At 35.2% G+C, this 23955-nt stretch overlaps 3 protein-coding genes across 4 annotated transcripts in view; 1 reads left to right on the top strand and 2 right to left on the bottom strand.

Annotated features, from left to right (window-relative positions):
• Positions 1–261: 261 nt before the first annotated feature.
• On the bottom strand, positions 262–6801 carry Fib (rRNA 2'-O-methyltransferase fibrillarin). The gene is made up of 8 exons (XM_076131836.1): positions 6642–6801; positions 4777–4983; positions 4185–4269; positions 3046–3148; positions 2340–2510; positions 1745–1866; positions 1159–1282; positions 262–783 (listed from the first exon to the last, which is right to left on the bottom strand). Exons 1-8 carry the CDS (start codon positions 6652–6654, stop codon positions 616–618), a joined length of 993 nt encoding a protein of 330 aa, XP_075987951.1. The 5' UTR covers positions 6655–6801; the 3' UTR covers positions 262–615.
• On the top strand, positions 703–9221 carry LOC142984317 (uncharacterized). The gene is made up of 4 exons (XM_076131838.1): positions 703–837; positions 7061–7578; positions 7951–8107; positions 8463–9221. The coding sequence occupies exons 2-4, from the start codon at positions 7378–7380 to the stop codon at positions 8702–8704; spliced, it is 600 nt and encodes a 199-aa protein (XP_075987953.1). The 5' UTR covers positions 703–837; positions 7061–7377; the 3' UTR covers positions 8705–9221.
• A 26-nt stretch (positions 9222–9247) lies between these two features.
• LOC142984314 (uncharacterized) overlaps positions 9248–23955 on the bottom strand; it is a 75741-nt gene continuing 61033 nt past the window's right edge. Inside the window, exons 2-6 of one of the 2 annotated variants that reach the window (XM_076131835.1) lie at positions 13660–13816; positions 12325–12862; positions 12029–12091; positions 11454–11600; positions 9248–10935 (exon numbers count right to left, since the gene is read on the bottom strand). In XM_076131835.1, the coding sequence (XP_075987950.1) occupies positions 10837–10935; positions 11454–11600; positions 12029–12091; positions 12325–12862; positions 13660–13816 (1004 nt within the window). In that variant the 3' untranslated portion in view covers positions 9248–10836. The remainder of the gene's footprint in view (positions 10936–11453; positions 11601–12028; positions 12092–12324; positions 12863–13659; positions 13817–23955) is intronic. The other variant, XM_076131834.1, reaches the window with a different exon arrangement.

Raw genomic sequence — 23955 nt, forward strand, 5'->3', positions numbered from 1 at the left:
CTCCCCACCCCTATCGTAATATGAATTACTTGTAAATTGGATTCGTGATTCTGGTTTATCACGTTTTTTTCATATTACTACGTCCCTTAGTTGCTAACTCCGAACACAGACAATAAATACGTGCGACCGTGTAAAAGAAACTACATTCCTGAAAATTAAAACATCTGTCGTTGGATGGGAAATAGCTACTCATAAAGCAAAATATCTTAATACCTTGTTTGTAGGAACGCATTGGATTATCAAAAGAATATTATCCTCAAATAGTCATTCTCACCATCATATATTTCATTCAACACTTATCTAATAACATACAGCTCGTATGTCATACAACTTACAAACTAATACTTTAAGAACTTTACAAAAATAGCTCTTTACACTGAGAGGGAATGAAGTCAAAAATGGTTTTACAAATGTCTTAAAAACGGCGATTATATATCACTATTACACATTTTACTACAGTGATTTACTTGGATATTTAGTAGTCCTTATAATAAAAATAAAATGTTAATATTTTTACAGAATTTGGCACCTTAGAAGTTCTTTCTGCAAAAATAGTGACATTTCAAAATGGCGCGCTTTTTTGGCGCTTAAAATTACAGATTATAAAACTTATGTCTATGCTTTCTTGGCCGGTGGTCTGAATATACCGACTACGACGGCGTGATCTCTTTCGTAAGGCTCTAGAGTTAACTGTTCTTGTGGTTTTAGTTTATCGGCTTGTAATTTCTTTACTTCGGCGGCGAATACAGCTTCGGGTTGGGCTGTTGAATCAATACAGGAAGCCTGTGGAGTAAGAAATAAGTGGTTAGTTTTGAGAACATTTTAATTTTAATATTGGTGAGTATTGGGAATCCTCAGTGAGAGAGTTCAATTTTATCAACATGAAAAATTTAGATTGTTTTTATCATCATAGGAAATATAATACTTATTATAACAATAGAATATACCCAAGGTTTTCTATTTTGTCACTCATATTCATTGTTAAGACAAAATAGGTTAAATTTACACATTAATATACATTTAACCCAAATTACAGTGTTACACTAATCTTATTATCAAATCTAATTCATAATCAGAGAACTTAAAACCTTACTTTTTAGTATACCCTTGATATATTCTGCTACAAAAAATCTTTGACAAACTTAAAGAAAGACTTACCTTAATAGAAATAACGAAATGTCCTCCATTCTTCAAGAAGTGTTGTGCGTTTAGACTAACAATCCTAGCTTGGTCCGGTTGAGCGACATCAGCGAATATGCAGTCTACCATGCCTACCAGCATTCTGTGAACAAAATACTTGATTTAGATAGGAAATAGGCGAAATATGGAGTCTTGTTGAAGGGTTATATCAGAGAGAGAGTTCAAATGTTTCAACATGAAAAATTTAGCTGAACGAATTCATCATGAAAGTTATAAGTGGCTACTTTAGGTGCGTTTATTTATAGACTATCCCGCTGTAAAAGTCTTGCGCCATGGGAGACATGACCGCCCAAAGAAAAACGTCTCGAGCCTCTCATAAGAAAGGCGTATTTACTAGTATAGAGTACAACCAGACCCTAGAAAGCGTTGGTCGTGAAAATATTTGTACCCTGTGTGTTTCCAACCCTTGTACTGTTGGGTGATAACAGGGAGTTAAAATCTAATCCACAGTCGGGCATTATTATCACAATAATAAAAATCAAGACTCGAAGAAAATGTACCACAATTTTACAAATATGCGTTATCAAGTATGTAAAATTCTTACCTGTATTTCAATGGATGCCTAGCATCTTCAATAATAGGTATAATGTTGGTCCTTTTCTTGGCTACATTGATTAGATCTCTGCCCGACCTGTGTGAGAACTCCACTGCGTACACCAGACCTTCCTGCAAGTAACTTAGTTGATTAGTAAAGGGGTTTAAAAGTGGGTGCTTTAGAGGTTAATTTGGGGTGTATCAGAAGTGGGTATGTGGACATAGTCTTCACGAATAGGTCAAGATTAGAGGGACCACAATCATCATTTAGGTGTAGTAACTGTAAATAATATGCTGTGTTTATATATGCTTGTTTGTATTTGTGTATAAAACGAAATTGCTTGAATTGAAGCCACAACACAGTGTGGTTCAGTAGCAGTTTAACCCAGTTTTATAGCAGTGGCAATAACCACTGTTGGTTAAGAGTATCACTCCAAAAATGAAGAAAAAGCTAAGCCTTAAGTAGGTACTTAGAAAATTTATAATTAAGCTACTATCAACTAAAAAACCTCATTAGTAAATATACGAAACTCAGAAGCAACAGCATATTAATATTAACAATAGATTGCTATTTTTATACAATAACATACATCAGTTTAACTTACCGGTCCAACAATATCGGAGACATGACTGACAGTAGTTCCACTAGCAGCTCCGAGGTACAGCACCCTGGACCCTGGGGGCATATGTATGGCATCCACTCCACCCATGATAGCTGCAGCCAACTTCGATCTGAACGGATTCCATACTCTGTATTCAACCTTTTCTCCTTCATTCTGTAAAATTTAGGGGGTTTTAGCAAAGGGTTGTAAAGGGGGTGTTTTAGGGTTGAATTTAGGGGTTATCAGAAGTGGGTATGTGGACATAGTCTTCATGAATAGGTCTAGATTAGAGGGACCACAATCATCATTTAGAAATTCTTTATTAAGATATTTTATAGGTGCTGTTGATATGCTAGTTCAAGTGAACCAAACATGATTAATGATCAACAAACATGACAAGACTAAATTTTACTATTTAACCGATTCATTGCCACCTTCATTTTCGTGATTTTTTAATGACTCAACTGTTGAGTCATTGGCCATGAATCGGTTAAAGTTACCTTAGCTTTAACTGCATTGTTATACAGTTACACTCAATTTAGTTACTTCCTATTTATAAAATGGCTGTTCTAAAACTATAAAAATATGCTGCTACACTTTTGTATATAAACTACACCTAGAGCACCCTTCTAACATTCCATAAATCTCAGTTATCTATCTCTAACATTTATCCTATCCTTTTCCCTGTCAATATAAACTGTATAAATACCTCTACAGAGATCCTCTTCTCTCCGTACACCTCAGACCCAGGCACCAAGTTCTTAGTGACGAGAGCGTCTTCTTTGCCTCTCGCGATAAACACTCCCGCATGTCTGAACAATAACACGAACTTGTATTAAAATGAAATAAAACATGTACAAATATTGGTAATAATGTGTTAAATTATCAGAAATATATTTTGGCTTCAAGCATTCGCTTTCAGAAGAACGAAAGTTATATTAAATAACATCATTTTATGATTGGGATGCGATTATGAGCTATTTGACCTAAATGTGTTGATAAAAATATCTCAAATACCCCACACATACTAAAAATATTTTAGACAAAATAATGTGTTTATTGCCACACACAAAGATAGCATCCATACTAATATTATAAATGCGAAAGTAACTCTGTCTGTCTGTCTGTCTGTCTGTCTGTCTGTCTGCTACTCAATCACGCCCAAACTACCGAACCAATTTGCATGAAATTTGGTATGGAGATAGTTTGATACCCGAGAAAGGACAATGGCTACTTTTTACCCCGGGAAAATGACGCATTTCCCGGGAAAATTCAGGTTTCGCCACCGAAGTCGCGAATAATCAATATTATAATGACATTGAATTAACAAAATTCCGTTGTCATGGCAACAGTTTTAATGGCGGATATGCTTTAGCGCGAGTTATATGAGATATAAATAATTTTGAGAATATTTTTCGTGAAAAAAGCATATTTTGTTGTTAAGGAATAATTAAGCTTTGTATTAGTAAAAAAAAATCATTCACGCGAGCGGAGCCGCACGGGTCAGCTAGTTTAATATAATTTTAATACTGATTAACTTTATATGGGAATGTAACCAAAATACATTTCAGTTGGCTATTGAACCCATAATAATTCATCCACTTGAAACATAGATTTAAATTTTAAAAGTACATTAGTTACTTAACCATACTTAGAACAGTTTTAAAACCCTCCCACAAACAAAAACTCTTAAATTAATAGCTTCCTAGCAGTTATACATACTATCAGCCCTATATATAACACAACAACCAATAGTGAACATTTTCTTTGCATGTTCAGCAATTTCACTTATAATCAACTCTTAATTCGATGCCTAATACACAAGAAACAGAAGTAATTTCTACATACCTGTGTGGTTCAATGATAACTTGTTTTCCACCCTTAAAACCGCCTCCGCCTCCTCTTCCGCGTCCGCCACCTCCGCGGCCACGGCCTTATAACAAAAATAACTAAGTTTAATACTAATAGTTGAATGTATTTGAATGGAAATTTGTATGTTTGTATCAGAAGTGGGTATGTGGACATAGTCTTCATGAATAGGTCTAGATTAGAGGGACCACAATCATCATTTAGAATACCTAACTGTAGTATTCATAGAATAAGTAATTTATAATATTATGTAATAGAAGAATTTTGACAATTTTCACAATTTCAAGTTTGGCATGAGTCTATTATCCAAACAATTGTTTCACAGTAAAAACATTCTGTGAGTTTTCCAATTTGATAAAATTTATTCTGTAATAGGAAAAGTACTTCCTTATCTTCTTAATCGAAATTTTACTCCATAACTTTATTTATAGATTTTTATCGAGTTGTGAATAGATTCAGTTCCATTCCACAAATACTTGTGTATCATTGAAATATTAACTTGCAAGTATCTGTACTATCAAAAACATCTCGGCAATTTCATAGCAAATCATTTAAAACAGTTTCAACTTACCACCACCACGGCCTCCGCCGCCTCCTCCAAATCCTCTACCACCTCCCCTCTTCTCGAATCCCCCGCGGCCTGAACCGAGGCCGCCCCGGCCTCCGCCTCCGAAGCCCCCGCGGCCACCGCCGCCGCCCCGGCCTCCGAAGCCGCCTCTACCACCACCGCCGCGTCCGCCTCCACGGCCACCGCCGCCGCCACGACCTCCGTTAAATTCTGAAAGAGAATAATAACTTGTTAAACAACGTGATTTACATTACTTTAGTTTGTTAAAGACATAGATACCTGAGCTGACATATGTTAAACTGTATAATGACCTATATAAATGGCAACTCAGCAGTGTTAATTTCTATACTAATATTGTCATTGAATCCTTGATCTTGATATCTTACAATATTGTACTATACTCGGGTCATTTCAAATATGCAAACTAAGTGATGTCATTTTATCGGAGTCTCGCACTCGCACTTACACATTGTCGCATTCCTATGTCTCTTTTGATTATGATGTAGCTCACATGTTTGAAAAATTGAAAAATCATTTGTAAGAATATAAATCAAGTATGCTTCATAAGCAAAGATTATAATTTTCAGCAGCCAATCACACAAATTGCTGACAATTTAATGTAACCATTACATATTAGGTTTCACTACAGAGCAAAATATAAGTAATTTGCTGAAAGAATCATTTAATATGAAAGCAGCAAATACTAGACAAAGTACTAGAAAGCTGTTTAAACTGTAGTCGGTGAACTGATAAGGCTGTTTAATACGAAGTTACATTAGCTATTGTTACCATGCTCCGTAATACAATGGATTTAGGTCATTGATAACAGAAAGAATGTGTGTATTGAAACACAAATGGCATTTTGTCAAAATAAGTACAGGTTTATAATACTTAGGGATGGTTTCATTGCTCAGGGGTATCACCACTTAGGGGTAGTTGTCCATTCATCCATTTGGTAGATAGCATAATAGGATTAAATGAAAACTCTGTTATACAAAATGCCACAAGAAAAGCATAACAATAGTAATTATGTGTACCTATAGTGGTGATTTACCGTTTAAAATTACTACCTCCTGCTATACTTAAAACTATTCCTAAGTAAAAAGAAACTGCTCCAAAGATAAGAGATTTATGTCAGTGGTTTAGGTATTATAGGGCTTAAGTCAAACTCAAGAAAAAATCTATGCCTAAAAAAATTAAAATAGGCTAAGCCCCTAACATGTGCAACCATTTAGATCGGTACACCTATATACAATGCCATGAGCACTAGGTTATATTTAGCGACAGTATACAAACACCACACGTGGTTTTTCAAACGAAACCTTGATAACCAAACAAGCATGGGATTATAATGACATTACTTAATTTGTAGGATAGTTTTAGTTACCGAAACAAAAATAATATATTAAAGGCAGTTATAGTTGGCATGTGCTCACACTATTGATAGACTATGATAACCCACATGGAATTTGATAACATAGCGTGGTGGCGGCATGTGGACAAAATAAACATTTCCTGACAGCTATTTATTCAGCAAATCCTAGCAACCACATGGTCTACATAAACGTAAAACAGCTATTAGAAGTAAATAGTAGCAGTAGTTACTGTAATATGTAGAAGAATGGTGATAAAACCCATGCTGGTTGCTGTAACCTAACCTAAAAGTCACACGCGAAATTATTCTGATAATACCTATTTCTGGCTGTATTTGACTAATTAATATCAATGCATAGCTATTAATTTACTAGAATGGGATATTACATTGGAAATCTAAATGTAATCTATAACAAAACCATGGATTTTCCATGCGGCGACCATGCGTAGACCATAATTGCCGTATTAGACGAATATCTGAATAAATAACTCACCTGGCTTTCCCATTTTGATATCACTGGTTATTTAAACTATATCCTGCAGTTTAAACAAATAACTTCAGCTATCTAAACACAAATATAAACTGTAATTTCTTCATAAACCGCGCGGAGCCATCACGCCGCGCAGCCGTCTCCGGAAATGACGCCATTTTAAATGATCGATGTTGCTGCTTTCGTCAAAAAATAATTATTTTTATAAATCTTATGGCGGGAGGCCAATTGTTGCCAGTATATGAATTATTTTTACTTATTTGCGAATGAAAGTGGGTACCCCTTTTTATGATATTTTATTAGATATATATGATATGAATTACTAGCTGTTTTATTTCATTTATACAAAGTCTACAATAATATTCAGCCATTTCAAAAATGTTGATGAATTTTTATTTACTGAAGTCAAACATTTGTTGCAGGTATGTGTATGCGCATCATATAGTAGGTATACGTACATATTTAATATACCTACGTTCATAATATTGGCATATCACAACGCCTCTCATATGTTGTTGATAAAAGATCAACGGCTCTAAATAATAAGAACAATTAAGTGGGTAGAGCGACTAGTTATTATCTTAGTGCCCATACGGTCCAAGATTGATTTATAAGAGTATCCATATCTTATCTTTCTCAGTAACACAATAGTACTGAGTGTTTATAGAAATATTTTCCTTGAGAGCCAATCTTGAAGAGTATATGCAGTTTGTTCCGTGTAATTGTAAATTTCAAGAAAATGGAAGCAAGTAATTTCGGCCGTATAACATTCAATGATTTCAAATGGCTAAATAAGCCGGGTAAATGGAGTGCAACGGCTGATACTCTTGAATTAACCACGGATAACAAGACGGATTTCTGGCAAGGAACTTGGTACAATTTCTTTCATAATTCTGGCCATGTTTTTGGAGTTACTATCAAGGATGACTTTTCTTTGTCGGTAAGTTTTTTAAGCTTAATTTATTTTTAATTTCTTTTCTTTTTGTATGCAAGTTATAGATAGAAATCAAACATTATGATATTTATATTATGTTATTATTATGAATAATAAGCATTTTTTTTTGTGTTGTGAATTCGATTCTTGTTTGATGTAGAAAGTTTAACTATTTGTGTGTGGTTTCTTTAGAAAAATACAGAAGATGTCGCTGTAGGCACTGAAAATATATCTGCTGTATAAAGTAACAAAGATTTAAAACAAATTCAATTTAAGGCACATTCAGTTCTCTTGATGATTATAAATTTTACTCGGACAATTTTTGACAAAATAACGCTCATTTCTTTACTTAACAAAATTAAGATACTTTTGTTTCAGGCGTGCATTGAAGCCGACTTCACAACACTGTACGATCAGGCTGGTCTCATGATATACCTAGATGAGAAGCACTGGCTGAAGGCAGGCATAGAGTTCAATGATGGCCAGCCCATGATAGGCAGTGTACTTACTAATGATATTTCTGATTGGGCTACAGGTTGGTAACAGAAAAGCACTCGGAGGGGAAAGTGCTTATAGCAATAACAACATAACTATGATTTCGATAAAATTGTGTTTTTAGGCAGTTTATTAGTTCCATTCAATGGCTTTGAAGGCTTATTATATGAGAAGGTTATTTGACGTAAATGGTCTATTTTTTCCCGTCTCGATTCAGATTTATATCGATGAAGGTTTCTCATCGAAAAGTGCCAGCGTGCCAGTTTAGTAAGTGCCAAGGCCTGTCGCGAGTTATCTAAGACAAGCTTTGATGAAGCCATGCATAACAGAAAAGTTCTTACAAAAGCAGCGTAGGTATCTCAACAAACGGCTCAAATAGATTGTCTTTTTCACAGGTGTCTTTCCCGGAAACGCCCGCAAGTTCTACCTCCGCATGACAAGGAAAGGCGACGTGATTTGCGTGAAATACTCCACAGATAATAACACTTGGACTCTATTGAGATTATGTTCTCTGCCCATGAAAGAAACATGCTTTATCGGCCCCATGGCCTGCACGCCCACGAGAGAGGGGCTCGATGTTAAGTTTACTGAGATATCTGTTACCGTGCCTGGTAAAGATATATTGCATTCTAATTAAAATGTCTTTATATAAAGTTTTCATAAGGCTATTTTATAAAGAAGGCAAGCGGACTAGCGGACTGGCCCGACTTTGACCGGTTATAGAACAGTTTTATCCCGTTGATTGCATTCCTGTCGAAATTTTGATCCCATACAAACCTTGTCCCGACAGTTACAAACATATTAAAAAAATAATAATCTAATTTAGTTTAGTTGTTTAAAAGTTATGCGCGTACGTACGTTTCGGTGATTCATTTTTATTTATATAGATTTGTCTTCCTTTTGGGGTAAACCACTTAGTATAAAATAGGTTAAAAAAATGTGCCTTAAAGTGTTCAAAATAGCCTGTTTTTTTAAAATGAATATTGCTTCTAGACTTGAGCGTAGTCGTGAAATACACAAATATACAAAATAATGTAAGATTTTTAAAAGAACATATTTTTATACACACAATTACACAGTTGTTGCTGTAATATAAACTACAGAATTTACAAATAAAACAATATTATTTTTATAAAATATTTATTTTTCATTTCCGCGGTACAAGTTCCGCAACATTGTTTATTCTACAAAATCCCTAACTAAAGGAATGTACAGACAATTAACACGATTGTGTCAAACACATAAAATATCCTTATGTACTAGACTTTACATACAACATAAATGGCCGCCATTCGACCCCACTATAATATTCCAACACTAAACTTAACAACTAGAAAATGCTTTTGGATAATCTAACATTAATATTTTTTACATCAAATAACTAATAATACACGTTCATACATTTTTCTTTCGTAAAAACACCAATTTAAAAAAGAACATTTTGGCGCCACAATACAAAATGGCTACTATAGTCATAGACAAGAGACTAGCTACCATAGTTCTTTTCACGCTTGTTCGCGCGCTTTCTGAGATCTGTCATTTTGATCGATGTTATTATTACATTTTGATTTTCTTAAAAACAATGATATTGTTTCGTAAAAAAATTGTTAGGCCATTGTAATTTATTAAGGAAGTAAACAGAGTAAAAAGTAATTTTATAAACCCACTCGTTTCATTTTCAGTGAAATAAAGGCGTAAGATCAAACCAAGATTAAATCACTTATGACCTTCTTAATCTGAGTTATAGTGTTTAAAAATTGTTTTAGTTTGAAAATGAAAGTGTTTACACACAAATTACATGGCAAAACTAAAATTATATCACATTTCACTCACCACAAGCATATCAATGAAGATATCGGCCTATTTTATCACTTACAAATAAGTATTAGATAACCTATAGATAAAAAAATATCAAAATGATTTCCAACCCTATTATAAGCGATAAAACAGGTTATAGTACATTTCATCTCTTTCACTCTTAGCGTACTAAACATAAGCTAGAAAGGGACAAAACATACCAATATAAATAAAACAAAATAAGCTTTTTCTTTGAAGACATATTAAATAACCTATTACGATAATCACCGTATTCACATATAAAATCAACATTGTATGTCTTTTTCACTTGTTCTTACTTTTAGTAGAAGAACAGCGTAACCGCCTACATTTGAAGACATTTTACCGTATACGTTAATGTTCGTACACTTTTTATATACCAGTATAATAATACCAAGGTTTGAATTCACCACTAATGGATAACTGCCAGATTGCCTATCTGATGGAATTTTGACAATATTTTTTACTTCATTTAGCAAATATGTTATGACACTTCTTTATGCAAAAGTTGGGTAAGCTATCTTTATGTTAAAAAAAAAACTCCCGCACTAAGAATTGCTCTTGTGTCGCGGGGACTTTTACAAACATACAAACAACGGACACAAAGTACAATCAGACCCGAAACAACTATTTGTTGATCGCACAAATAATTGTTCCGTGTGGGAATCGAAACCCACGACCTTCCGACGCTGTGATAGCGGCGTGGCAACCTTTTACCATAATTTTTAAAGGTCGTGTTATGACGGGTCTTAAGGGTAGCTTATAGTTAAGTTTCAGATAAGCTATGCACTAGATAAAGTGACATTAAATTTATAAAAAGCAGTTGTCAAAATTCCATCAGTTTAGCTAACCAGTACTTATTCAGTAGTTGTAAAACGTGTCCTATGTGTTCTTAACAAAGACATTATAAAACCTTATAGTACAGTGGTTAGTTTAGCTCGGCTGCGGTTCTGGGCTCGCAGGTTCGGTTTTGACTGAGACCACCATGTTTTGTGGTGATGTCGGAACTTTTGTCCGTTCTAGGTTGTACATCTGAAAGTAAAATTAGTTTTTGTAAATAATTGGCATAGATCATGCACACGGGAAACTACTTTAAATATTAAAGTTATTTTAATAAATTTTAACGAGGCAATCCTTCAACGTAAATATAACTGGAATAAAATATTTTTGATCAAGGAAAACACTAATAGAAAATCACATCTGAACTCACAAAATTTTAAATATACTTATTAAAACCTCGCTTTTTTCCTATAGTCGTACGCAGAGAGTATAAGATTGGTTTAACATCAAGTGAGTTAAGGTCAATTTGGGCAACTTTGAATCATTTGGGTAACATTGACATTGGGAATTTGAACTAGTTTCGATTTTTTCATATGAAACTAACACAATTGATAAAGGTTTATTGTAGTTTTGCAAACTTTTATCAATTGTGTTGGTTTCATATGAAAAAAATAATCGAAACTAGTTCAAATTCCCACTGTCAATGTTACCCAAATGATTCAAAGTTACCCAGGTTGACTGTAATAAAAACTACATATATGGTATGGTACCTTCATAAACATAGGCGTGGACAGTTGTGCGACGCTGGTGGCGTTGCCCAGGGAGTCTTCATCTAAGGTCTCCGTCACCTTCAGCTTCGGGAGACGTTTCCTCGTCACCTGGTGGTCCTCATCTGAGTCTGACGGTGGCGGACGGATCTGGAATAAGAGGCTTATGTAAATGGACTAGTTTGGACTAGCTTAATGGAAACGGGTGATTTGAACTTTTGGCTGGATGTCTGACTATATTTTTTGTGTGTAAATTGTTTAATGGATTTATATTTCTGACAAGATTAGATTATATTTCGAAGATTTATAGGATACAACTTTAAAAAAAATAGAACGCGGTCGAAGCTGCAAGTTGAATTAGAATGCCACGTTTTGATTTAGCATGAAATGTTACCTATTTTAGACATGTAGACTTATACAACGGGCTAAATTTAATTGTAAATTTGGAAATGAATTTATTTATTGAAATCAGCAGCTATAGGAAGGAGATAGGTAAAGATTGTAGTAGATCAGTTGCACATAAAAAGTAAAATGACCTAATTGTGTAATGTCTCATGATAGTGATAATTAATGCTTACCTTCCTAGGACGGCCTGGACCCCTCTTTTTGGTTGGAACTGGCAGTGGTGAGGGCGACCGGGCCTGGAAAAAAAAACACCATATTTAAGAACAGGACAAATAATGTATTAGATCATAACTTCCTTCATATAATACAAAGATGGGGTCAAAAACACAAAACAAATACTTCGGCTACTGGTAGCCAAGATTCCCTGACAAGATTTAAATTTTCATTGCAGTTACATTACGAACATCAAAAGACTACCAACACCTTTTTCATATTAATCAACTAAAAAGGATTTAATTATAATACTCACTCTCCGTTTCCTAACAGGTCTACTGCCATCAGCAGACCGCGTAGTCATCGACAGCTTGGACTCCGTAACCTTTTGCGAGGAGGTCGACACGTCCTCCTCCTTAGCAAGAATACCACTCATACGATCCTTGAAATAATTGTCTTCCGCCGTCTTCAACGCCTCAAAACACTTATGTCCTTGTAACGCATAACGTATTATCTTTAAAACTTCAATTCTACATAACAACCGCGTATCATCGTTCATTTTCTTAAACAAAGGTATTAGGGAGTTCATGAAAAGCTTGTCATCGTCAAAATGGTCTTCTGGGAGTATAGAATTCGCATCGATTTTTATCTCCAGACTGTTTGGTGTGTCTATACAGTTAACTTGATGGCATTTGTCTGATGTCTGCTTCTCTTCAGGCTTGGTCTTCAAGTCCAGTGGTTTGTCTATGATTTCGTTCTTTATTTTTGGTAGGATGTCCTCTGGTGGGGGGTGTTGCGGCGAGTTTGACAGTTCGGAGAATGATTCGTATTTGTCTTGGGAGTATCTTGGTTTTCTGAAATGGAAATAAGGAGTTTATGAATGCTTATGTAACTAATATTGTTGTTAAAGTATTGTTAGGTGGTTACTGTTAAAGAATAATATGTCCGAAACCGAAATGACGAACACACGATTTTGGAGTGGGAATTAAATGGTTATGGTTATCATATCAGGCTATTAGTTACACAATTCTATTAATTGTTGAACTATGTATATATTTTGCACCTTTTTTTACTTTTATGTAGTTAACTATACAATAATAGTTTAGTTAAAAATTCCTAACAGTCTCGTGTATACAAGTTTTGGCATTGAAGCGAAATGTTTGAGGCCTTGAATTGCATAATATGATGACATAACAGTCTAACATCTTTGTTTTCTGTTATTTACTTAACGTGTTAAAAGAGCCAAATTCTCTTCTTTATTAAACCATATTATTACTTATTCTAATCCTTTGTAAAACCACTGCTGTGTTTGGATGCCCTACCGTTATATGATATTGTAGGGAGAGTCCATCACTCAGCTTAATTGTGTATTAGATAGGTACTTAGCTAGGCTACTTAGCATTCTTTCAAGAATAATTTATACTTATAAAATATAGCTGAAGAGTTTGCTTGTTTGAACGTTCTATTCTCAGGAACTGCTAGTTCAAATTGAAAAATAGTTTTATTAAGGAAGGATTTATTAAGGAAGGCTATATCCCTTATATCATCACGCAATGACTCATAGGAGAGAGGCAACCATACAAAAATGTCGTGAAAACATAAAAACTAAAGTCCACGCGGTCGCTGTTGTGGTAGTAATTAATATACTAACTTGTTCTGCAAAGCTTTCAGCAAGAAGGACATTTGCTGGTGGTACTGGTAGCGCCTGCTGCCCGGGGGGCACTGCTCCGGGAGCACGCACTTGCCCTGCCTGAAGGTCTTCGTGTAAGAGTCCCGGATGGAACGCCATCGTTTTTGTACTTCTTTACCTAAGGACAAATGGAACAGCTGGTTATTAAGGGTCTTGATAGAAGAATCTGGTACCCAAAAATGGATTAAAATGTAGCTTTTTTTAAAGATATTCTGTAATAGTTGACGTTGCTCTGCTAACGTTCAAAGCTACACCCTCGTAGAAGTTTTATTTTAAATAAAAAGTATTCTGTTAGATCCCGGGTCCCATCAAAATCGGTGCAGTAGTTTAGGTGTGAAAGCGTATCATTTCACAGACAGACTTTTGTATTCAATTTGATAAAATGGTACTTAATTTGATAATAGCATTTAAATAAACGATATTAGTATGGATTACTAGCTGACCCGCGCAACTTCGCTTGCGTCACATAAGAGAATCATAATTTTCCCCGTTTTTGTAACATTTTTCACTGGTACTCTGCTCCTATTGGTCGTAGCGTGATGATATATAGCCTATAGCCTTCCTCGATAAATGGGCTATCTAACACTGAAAGGATTTTTCAAATCGGACCAGTAGCACAGAATAAGTAATAGTACTACCGTACAGAAGGTCCACTTCCGAACAAAAGTGAAGTTTAGGCATAAAAAATTACCTACACTAACGACTGCCACACGAAATTGAATCTTATCGCGCTGCGCGAGCGTTCATAGTCCATTGGGTATCGCCGCGCGTCTCCGGTTTCACCGCCGGAACACAGGGTTATCACTAGTCGATATAAATATTAAAATAAATCAATAAAGAGAACAGTGTGTAGGTACCTATGCAAATACAATACTTCAAAACATGTTAATCTGTTCCTAATAGTGTTCGAAAAACCCATTAACCATTATAAAATAAAATTATAATTGTATTGCTGTCTGGCCATTAAATAAATATAGGTAGCTTTACTAACACGCAACATAACTTTACTATAGGTAAAATCAAAGAAGCGAATAGAACGAACGATTGGCCGCCGCCACTTTTTTAATAGGTAGGTATTCCGTGGATTGCGCCGACGATATTAAAAAATTATATTTATATAGTTATTATATTATTATGATATTTTCGATTCTGTATTGTCTTTGTTCACACATAAACACTACAGTATCTTTTAGCTTTTTTACGGGATTTTTTGTTGTTTAGTTGACATTTTTTTTATTTAAACAGAAAACAGATGAAGACAATAGATAAGTGTAGCTAGCACTAAATCGCGCGACGCGGTTAGCGAGCGCGCCAAGTGGCAACCTACTGAGATAGGCCGCATATGCGGCCCGGCGGCCGATCATACCTACTCTGCGGAGTGGAACCCCCCTGCCAGTAGTTCTCGAGATTAGCGCGTTCAAACAAACAAACAAACTCTTCAGCTTTATAATATTAGTATAGATGTAACCATAGCCGGAAAAACTTCGTTTTTTTTTTGTTTTCTATCAAGGATGTCAAAATCAATCCTATCGACTCACTTTAAAAGTATTAAGTTTTATATGCTAAGTATATTTTTAAATAGAATGTCACTAGTAATTCTATACTAGTCCCAGATATAGCAATAACACAAGAACGATGACGCGGCCCATTTCCCTCTTAACCGGGTTATATCGCAAATTGTATCGAAACGCCGAGCAAGCCGTGATAAAATACCTAGAAATATTCACCATTCTTATGAAAACTATCGGTAAGTTAAGTATTGAAAGATTTACCGTGATATTTCTTAAATATCTTTTCTAAAGTAAAAGTTATGATATTGCTTTGTTTTGTGTATTTTAGTATTTTTTTTTTTAATTTTCGTTTTGTACTAAATGACGAGTCGGTCTTGAAAATTGTTGGTTAGAGATATTTCCTTATCCAGGTTTTTAATCGAAGAAAGAAATTGTTTATTGTATTTTCCTCTAATATTGTAAATGCGAAAGTGTGTGAGAATGAATGTTTACTACTTTTGTACAATAAAAATACTGGACGGGTTTTACCGAAATATGATACACCTAGATACTTTTTATCCCGAGAAATCTTTTCACACGAACGAAGTCGCAGGCAGGATCTCGTTTATTATAAAAATCGGAAGCCTGGATAGATATTTGTAACTCAACTACTACAAAAAATGTATACACCTTTTGACAAAAGTCTTGTAGCTGTATGTATGAGTCTTAAGGTATATAACCACGCAGACGGAGTCATGGGCAAGTACGAGTGAAGTAAAAATCACAAAATAGTTCAAAATGCTCTCACACAAACACGTATTTCCAAATTTTCAAGGAAACATCGCGAACTTTAGTTATATAAAAACAAAAAATATATAAAATTACTTGTAAATTTACCGAGTGGGTTCGATAACACGATAACGTATGTCGAAAGCGTATTCGAGGTCGCCAGGCCGTGGCAGTCAAGTTGAAGGCCACTATGTACCGAGTGTTAACAAATAAATAGAATATAGACTACTAGCTGACCCGTGCGGCTCCGCTCGCGTGAATGATTTTTTTTACTAATACAAAGCTTAATTATTCCTTAACAACAAAATATGCTTTTTTTCACGAAAAATATTCTCAAAATTATTTATATCTCATATAACTCGCGCTAAAGCATATCCGCCATTAAAACTGTTGCCATGACAACGGAATTTTGTTAATTCAATGTCATTATAATATTTATTATTCGCAACTTCGGTGGCGAAACCTGAATTTTCCCGGGAAATGCGTCATTTTCCCGGGGTAAAAAGTAGCCTATGTCCTTTCTCGGGTATCAAACTATCTCTATACCAAATTTCATGCAAATTGGTTCAGTAGTTTAGGCGTGATTGAGTAGCAGACAGACAGACAGACAGACAGACAGACAGACAGACAGACAGACAGACAGACAGACAGACAGACAGACAGACAGACAGACAGACAGACAGACAGACAGAGTTACTTTCGCATTTATAATATTAAGTATGGATTCAAATCGAAGATTTTTTGGAAGATTTAAATTGACAGGCATTTTTACCTTTTTATTATTATAATTATAATTTACACTTTATAATCTTACTTAATTTTATAAATGCGAAAGTTTTTATGTTTGTTACTATTTCGTGAACAGCTGACGCCAATGACATGATATTATTTTATAGAAAGGATTTTATCGAATTTTGACACACAGATGCTTATAACCTGGATTAACTCATAGAAAACTTATAACCCTGAGAAATCTTTTCTATACCAGAATTTAGTCTATGCAAATAAATCTCATAATACAAAGCTGCAGACTGTTTGTTTATACGCGCTAATCGCAGGAACTACTTTGCTGAATGATGTGGTTTGAATTTAAAAAGTTTAACTGAAAAGTACAATCACCTAAAAGTATGAATGAAAATGCCTGTAAAATTGCCTCTTTTTATCTGGAAAAATATTCAAGAACAATCTCAATGTCAAACGACGGCCATTTTGAAAAAAAATAATCCACAAAGATTTATTTTTCTATTGTTTCATTTTGGCAATCTATTTTAACTGAGTTTACGATTATAAATCTAAATAATTGCTTCGCTTGAGATTATAATAATAATCCGGACATTTTGATAAGATAAGATTATTTACCAACATCCGTTATTGAAACTATAAGATTAATATATTATAGTAAATGTAATTATTTCCTTTCTATATAAAAAGTATCCTATATGACAAAATGTATGGATGTGAATGAGGCAAGGGAAGCTCGTAAAGATCGTACCAAGTGGCGTTCTTTGGTCCTCTGCCTACTCCTATGGGAAAAAGACGTGAAATTATGTATAAAATAAATAGGTAAGTTATAAAAAACTTACAAAAATATGTTTATTTAGGTTATTTATAAGTAGTTTAATGTAGTCTTTACGTTTTAATGTGTAATTATTACTAACTTTGTAATTTTCAATTGAAGCAACGTAAATTACTGTCGTTTAGATATTTTTATTCAGAAAAAGAAATTATACGAAAATCCAAACATCTTGCCATACGTAGTGTTACGTATGATGTCCAAAATAAAAGATTCTAGAAATAATTCTAAGTACTTCTTCTTATTCTTGTCGTATGGTTAGTGGTCAACCTAGTGTCAAAGTTGTTCAAGCCGCCCGAAGGCCTTTGACGTGGCTTAATGACTGTTATCTTATTGACAACAACCGGGACCGCCTTTTTCGTGCCCCCCGAAGCACGGAGACGCCCAGTCCAAATACCACATTAGGTACTATCTTGTTTAAGTTCAAACTAACGTTAATTAATTTCTCATAAATAATGTTTCAGTGACAAACGCGAGCTTGCGGCGACAGGACGCATAGAACCGGTTCTGTTTGTTATCGCGCGACTTGTTGAGATTTTATTCATTACTTACGATCTTACGATGCGCTGTGTATCTACTGGCTATGGATAGTGATATTATGCAGTTAACGGCTGACGGAGGCGATCGAGAGTACGAAATGAATAACTCGTTAGAAATTGGCGCGGAAAATAACAATATGGAGAATGAAGCGTTATTAGAGATGAGCGTAGAACATACATATGGAGATTCAGGTAACATTAGAGCAGAGAAGAGAACTAGGAGTGTAAATGAAGAAGAATTATGGACGGAGGTGGGGCGGAGAGTGAAAATTATGGCGCGGGGTATTAATAAAGACAATAATACTATAAGACTGCCGGCGGAACACATTGAAGTAAGCATTGTGTCCAAAAAAGAGATATTACCTAAGCAAATAGGTTTGGCGCGCATTTTAAAAAGTGAGAACATATCAGACATTGTTAAAATAAAATATGTTAACTCATATAAAGTATTGGTACAATTTAGCAATGAGGATAGTGCCGATAAATTAATTCAATGTAAATACTTTATCGATAAGGAGTTCAAATGTCAGAAAACATACGAAATGGGCGTGTCCTATGGTATCATTAAAAACATAGAACTCGAATTGAGTGAAAAGGATATTATAGATGAATTGGAGTGTACCATTCCTATTATAAGTGCTAAACGTTTGCAACGTCGTAATTTTGATAGTGGCTTGCTTGAAAATAGCGAATGTGTGAGGCTCTGTTTTAAAGGCTCGTCCTTACCTTCATACGTGCTAGCGTGTGGGATGCAAATAAAAGTGGACGCTTATATTTTTCCGGTCACCCAATGCTCCAAATGCTGGCGATATGGCCATAACTATAAAACATGCTCGTTAATTACCAATGTATGTCCTAAGTGTGGCAAATCACATCCAAATTGCGAAACCACTAATTTTAAATGTGTTAATTGTGCTGGTAAACACATGGCCTTATCAAAACTTTGCCCTATTTTTCTAAAGGAAAAGCGACTGCGGGTATTGATGGCTGAGTTTAATTGTAGTTACAAGCGCGCTCTCACGTTATACGTTCCACCTTCACCGCCTGCTATGAATGGTAACCAGTCAAGCATAGATGACGTCAACATTTTGCCACTTGATCCGACTCCACGTCATGACTGCAGTCCATCGTACGCAGAGATAGTAAAACAGAGCACAATTAACCACTACTCTCTACAACAATTAGTGAAACCCTCCACAAGTTCTACTACAGTAACGAAAAAGTCGACCAGGAAGAAAACAAGTAAACAGCGTAAACCTATGGAAATTAATTATGAAGAGGAATTACATTCAGTACTAAGTGATAGTTCAACACCCATCGAAGAAACTCAAGAAAGTACAGAACAAGCGGGAAAAAAGGAGTTAGATATTTTACAGTTAGTGCAAAAGTTAAAGGATATCATTTTTATGCAGAAGGTAGATTTTAAGGAGAAACTAAAGTCTTGTGGTAAGATAATATATAAATGGATTATAAGTTTTATAGTAAGTTATTTTTCGGAGTGGACTGCTTTCAAAATATTTTTTAAAAATGGCTCTTCAGACTCATAATAATTTCAATATAATACAATGGAACTGCCAAAGTATCCGACCAAAAGTAACAGAATTTGAATCATTATTGTCACAGGAAAAGATTCACATAGCCGTTTTGAGTGAGACATGGCTCGAGCCTGATGTGCCGCTGAGATTATCTGGATATGATATTGTTCGACAAGATCGAAACGATGGTTATGGGGGAGTAGCTATCATTATTCACTCTTCTATCAGATATCAAGTCTACCCAGTGCCACCACATTTCAATCCTGGTATACAAATGGTTTATGTAAAGATTCTGAATTGCTCTAATGTTGAGAACATCATCGGCATATATTGCCCATCGACTGTCTATACACAAACGAATGATTGGGAAAACATCTTCAGTCTTTGTTCAAGGAAAACGTTAATAACTGGAGATTTTAATGGCCACCATTCCAGCTGGTCTTATAAAACGGATGCCAGGGGTACTCAGTTATTTAACGCAATGCTAGATAAACATTATGTGACTCTGAATGACAGCTCGCCAACCAGAATCCGTTTAGTCAATGGCAGACTTCAGAAATCATCTCCAGATGTTACCATGGCTACCAATGATGTTGCATTAAGACTTGCATGGAAAGTTTTTAATGAAAATCTCGGCAGCGATCATCTTGTTATAAAGATATGCACCTTTATTACCCCAAGCCTTACCTCAGAGAGAAAGCGCAACTTCAAAAAAGCTAGATGGAACGAATATACCAGTTCACTTCATGATGTGTTCGCCACCATATCTTTACCAGATGACCCGCAGAGCTCTTATGATCAGTTCATCAATGAAATAAATATTGCTGCAAACAATTTCATTCCCTCTGTGAGAGTCTGTCAAGATCCGCTTCGTCTCGAAAAATTTACTCCAAAGCCCTATTGGAACTCTGATACTTCTCGTGCAGTTGCAGAAAGAAGACTGGCTTTATCTACCTTCAGGAGAAATCCCACACCTCAAAATCTAACCATTCTTCAGACAAAGGTGGCATCGGCACAAAGAATCATTCGTAGGGCCAAGACCAAAGCCTGGAGGGAATTTTGCAGCAGTGTAAACGAATCTACGTCTTCGAGTGACATGTGGCGTCGCATGAGATGGCTAAAAGGATATCGTTCACCAAAATCACAAGTCAACATTGATGTAGCTAGTGAATTATTGCATAATTTATGTCCAGACTATGTTTCACCCGAGCCGCCGATATTTTCATCCACCAACGATATGCTTAGCGCCGACATTTCGATTCATGAGCTAAATCGTGCAACAAAAACCAAAGATACTGCTCCTGGTGAGGACGATATTTCTTTCTCAATGATTAGACACCTCCCTCTCACAGGTAAACTTACCTTAGTTAAAATTTATAACAAATTCCTAGCGCTGGGATATACGCCCGATCAGTGGCGCAAAACTAAGATTGTTCCGATACCAAAACGAAGTGGAGACGGCCAGATTACCTCTAAGGTCCGGCCGATAGCCCTTATGTCTTGCCCTGGTAAAATTTTTCATACAATTTTAAAACATAGATTGGAATGGTTTTTAGAAGTTAAAGGTTGCTTTTCGGCATATACTGTAGGGTTCAGAAAATCTCGATCTTGTATGGACAGTCTTGTGCGATTAGTTAGCCAAATCCAATTAGGATTTTGTAATAATTTAAAAACGTTGGCTTGTTTTGTTGACATTGACAATGCGTACAACAATGTCGATATCAAGATATTGTTGTATGCCTTGAATAATCTCGACGTTGGGAGTAAAATTTGTAATTATTTGTGGGCTTTTTTCAAACAAAGAGAATTGGTTATTCAATGTCAAAATGCTGTAATGAGAACCACAGGGCGCGGGTTAGCCCAAGGCGACCCGTTATCTCCTCTATTATTTAATGTAGCTACCATGCACATATGTCACAAAATTGTTAATGTTTATATTTCTCAATACGCCGATGATTTTGTGTTGTATGGTACATACAGATCAATAGAACAGGGATGCCTAAGCATACAATCCGCCTTGGATGTCATGTGCCATCTAGTTGAAGACATTGGCTTAGAGATTTCTGAAAAAAAGACTAAAATTTGTTTGTTTAAAAAAGGCGTTAATAGACAAGATGTTACTGTTAATCTTAAAGGGACTCGTTTACAATTATTGGACTGTGTAAAGTATTTGGGTGTATGGCTTGATCGGTCGCTAAAATGGGGTAAACATATAAATGAAGTTACTCATAAATGCTACAAGTATACAAATGTGCTAAAAATATTGGCTGGTGCCGATTGGGGTATACATCCCAAATATTTGAGAACTTTATATATATCTGTTATACGTAGCCGCTTGGATTATGGCAGCTTTCTTTATGATGCAAGTGTTAAGAGTCATTTATATAAAATCGATAAGGTTCAAAATCAATGCATGCGTATAATAGGTGGGTTCATAAAAAGTACCCCGATACATGTTATGCAGAACGAACTCTGCCTACAACCCCTTTATTTGCGAAGACACTACCTTGGTGGCAAATTCTGGTTGAAGAACCGTTCATTTCAAAATAATGATATTATTGGTAACCTTAATGAACTTTCTGATCAATGTTGTCTATCAACGAACTGGACTCGAAAGAAGGTTCCATTATTGGCTGCTATACATAAATCTTTAAAACCGATCCAAATACATAGTTCAGAAAAAATAGAGCTATTTAATCTAGACACCTGGGTTCAAAATATCAATTTAGATAACTGCATAAGTTGTTACATAGACGGCATATCTGGCGCTAAGAAAAGTTTAGGTAGTAATTATTTAAAAGACAAATGTCGAGAGTTAATAGATTGTAAATTTAGTAATTATTATAAAATTTATACAGACGGCTCAAAAGAAAAGGGGGTTGTAGGAGCAGCAGTATTCGATCCACAGACGTTGACTAGAATTAAATTCAAAATTGATATTGATATTTCTATTATGTATGCAGAATTATTTGCCTTATCTGAAGCACTGTCCTATGTAAGTAATATAGAACACAATAAATTTGTAATAATGTCGGATGCTAGAAGTGCTTTACAACATGTGGCTCGGTGCACCTCGAATTTTCGAGGAGTACCGATAGCCTATACCATTATTGAGACAATCCGTAAAATCGAAGCTGGTGGTAAGAACATTACCTTACAGTGGATTCCGTCTCACGTGGGCATATGGGGTAATGAAGAGGTAGACCGACTAGCTAAGGAAGCTTTGTCGGATGGCATTCCGATAAATTATATTTCAATGTTTTATTCTGATTATTTACCTGTGCTAAATGACAATATTCATAAACTTTGGTTAAAATACTTGGAATCTTGCTCAATAAATAAAGGTATTTGGTATAATACCATCCAACCCAAACCTTACCGGCATCCCTGGTTTGAGAAAATAAAAATGAGTAGAAGGAATATAGTCACGGCTCTTCGGATTCGATCTGGTCACATTCCACTGAACAAATTTGGATTTCTAATGAAAAAAGTTCCCTCTCCAAACTGTGTAGAATGTGGTATTATAGAAGACGTTCATCATGCTATGATGGAATGTGTCCGGAATGAGGCCCTCAGGGTGACTTTATTCAACAACATAATAGGAATTTCTCATAATGTCGGTGTTTGTAACAGCATATTGTCTCAACCAGAATCCGAAGTTGCTCAAATACTGTATAAATTAGTTAATTTTATTTTGAAATCCAGGCGTATTTAGATATATTTATGGTTAAGTGAATTGTAATGTAGTTTATACGAGGACGACATGGTCGCTTTTTTTGTGAACCAAGTTCTCTAAAAATAAAGATTAAAAAAAAAAAAAAAAAAAAAAAAAAAAAATGTTTATAAAATCGGCTAATGGTATTTGAAACACTTGAATATTTTTTTATTGTTACTTAACTATGAATGGAGACTTGACCTCTACAAGGCCACACACAATTCTTCAATGATCGTTTAGAAACCAATCATACATTAGTTGTTATTTTTACCGAAAGATAGACAGTAGTGCCAACATAACGTATGTTTATTATGTCACTAGCTGACCCGCGCAACTTCGCTTGCGTCACATAAGAGATAATGCGTTATAATTTCCCCCGTTTTTGTAACATTTCTCGTTGCTACTCCGCTCCTATTGGTTGTAGCGTGATGATATATAGCCTATAACCTTCCTCGATAAATGGGCTATCTAACACTGAAAGAATTTTTCAAATCGGATCAGTAGTTTCTGAGATTAGCGCGTTCAAACAAACAAACAAACAAACTCTTCAGCTTTATAATATTAGTATAGATATATGTATGTTACTAAATGTTTGCAGCTACACCCGGGAAAAAGT

The sequence above is a fragment of the Anticarsia gemmatalis genome, chromosome 26 (genome assembly GCF_050436995.1).
Source record: "Anticarsia gemmatalis isolate Benzon Research Colony breed Stoneville strain chromosome 26, ilAntGemm2 primary, whole genome shotgun sequence".
Lineage (NCBI taxonomy): Eukaryota > Metazoa > Arthropoda > Insecta > Lepidoptera > Erebidae > Anticarsia > Anticarsia gemmatalis.

Coding starts and splice junctions, on each gene's coding strand:
- LOC142984317 (XM_076131838.1), top strand. CDS start 7,378: ATGGAAGCAAGTAATTTCGGCCGTATAACATTCAATGATTTCAAATGG. Junction 7,579..7,950: donor AGGATGACTTTTCTTTGTCG/GTAAGTTTTTTA, acceptor CTTTTGTTTCAG/GCGTGCATTGAAGCCGACTT. Junction 8,108..8,462: donor TATTTCTGATTGGGCTACAG/GTTGGTAACAGA, acceptor TCTTTTTCACAG/GTGTCTTTCCCGGAAACGCC.
- Fib (XM_076131836.1), bottom strand. Junction 1,867..2,339: donor TCTCCGATATTGTTGGACCG/GTAAGTTAAACT, acceptor AGTTACTTGCAG/GAAGGTCTGGTGTACGCAGT. Junction 784..1,158: donor ATTTCGTTATTTCTATTAAG/GTAAGTCTTTCT, acceptor CTTACTCCACAG/GCTTCCTGTATTGATTCAAC.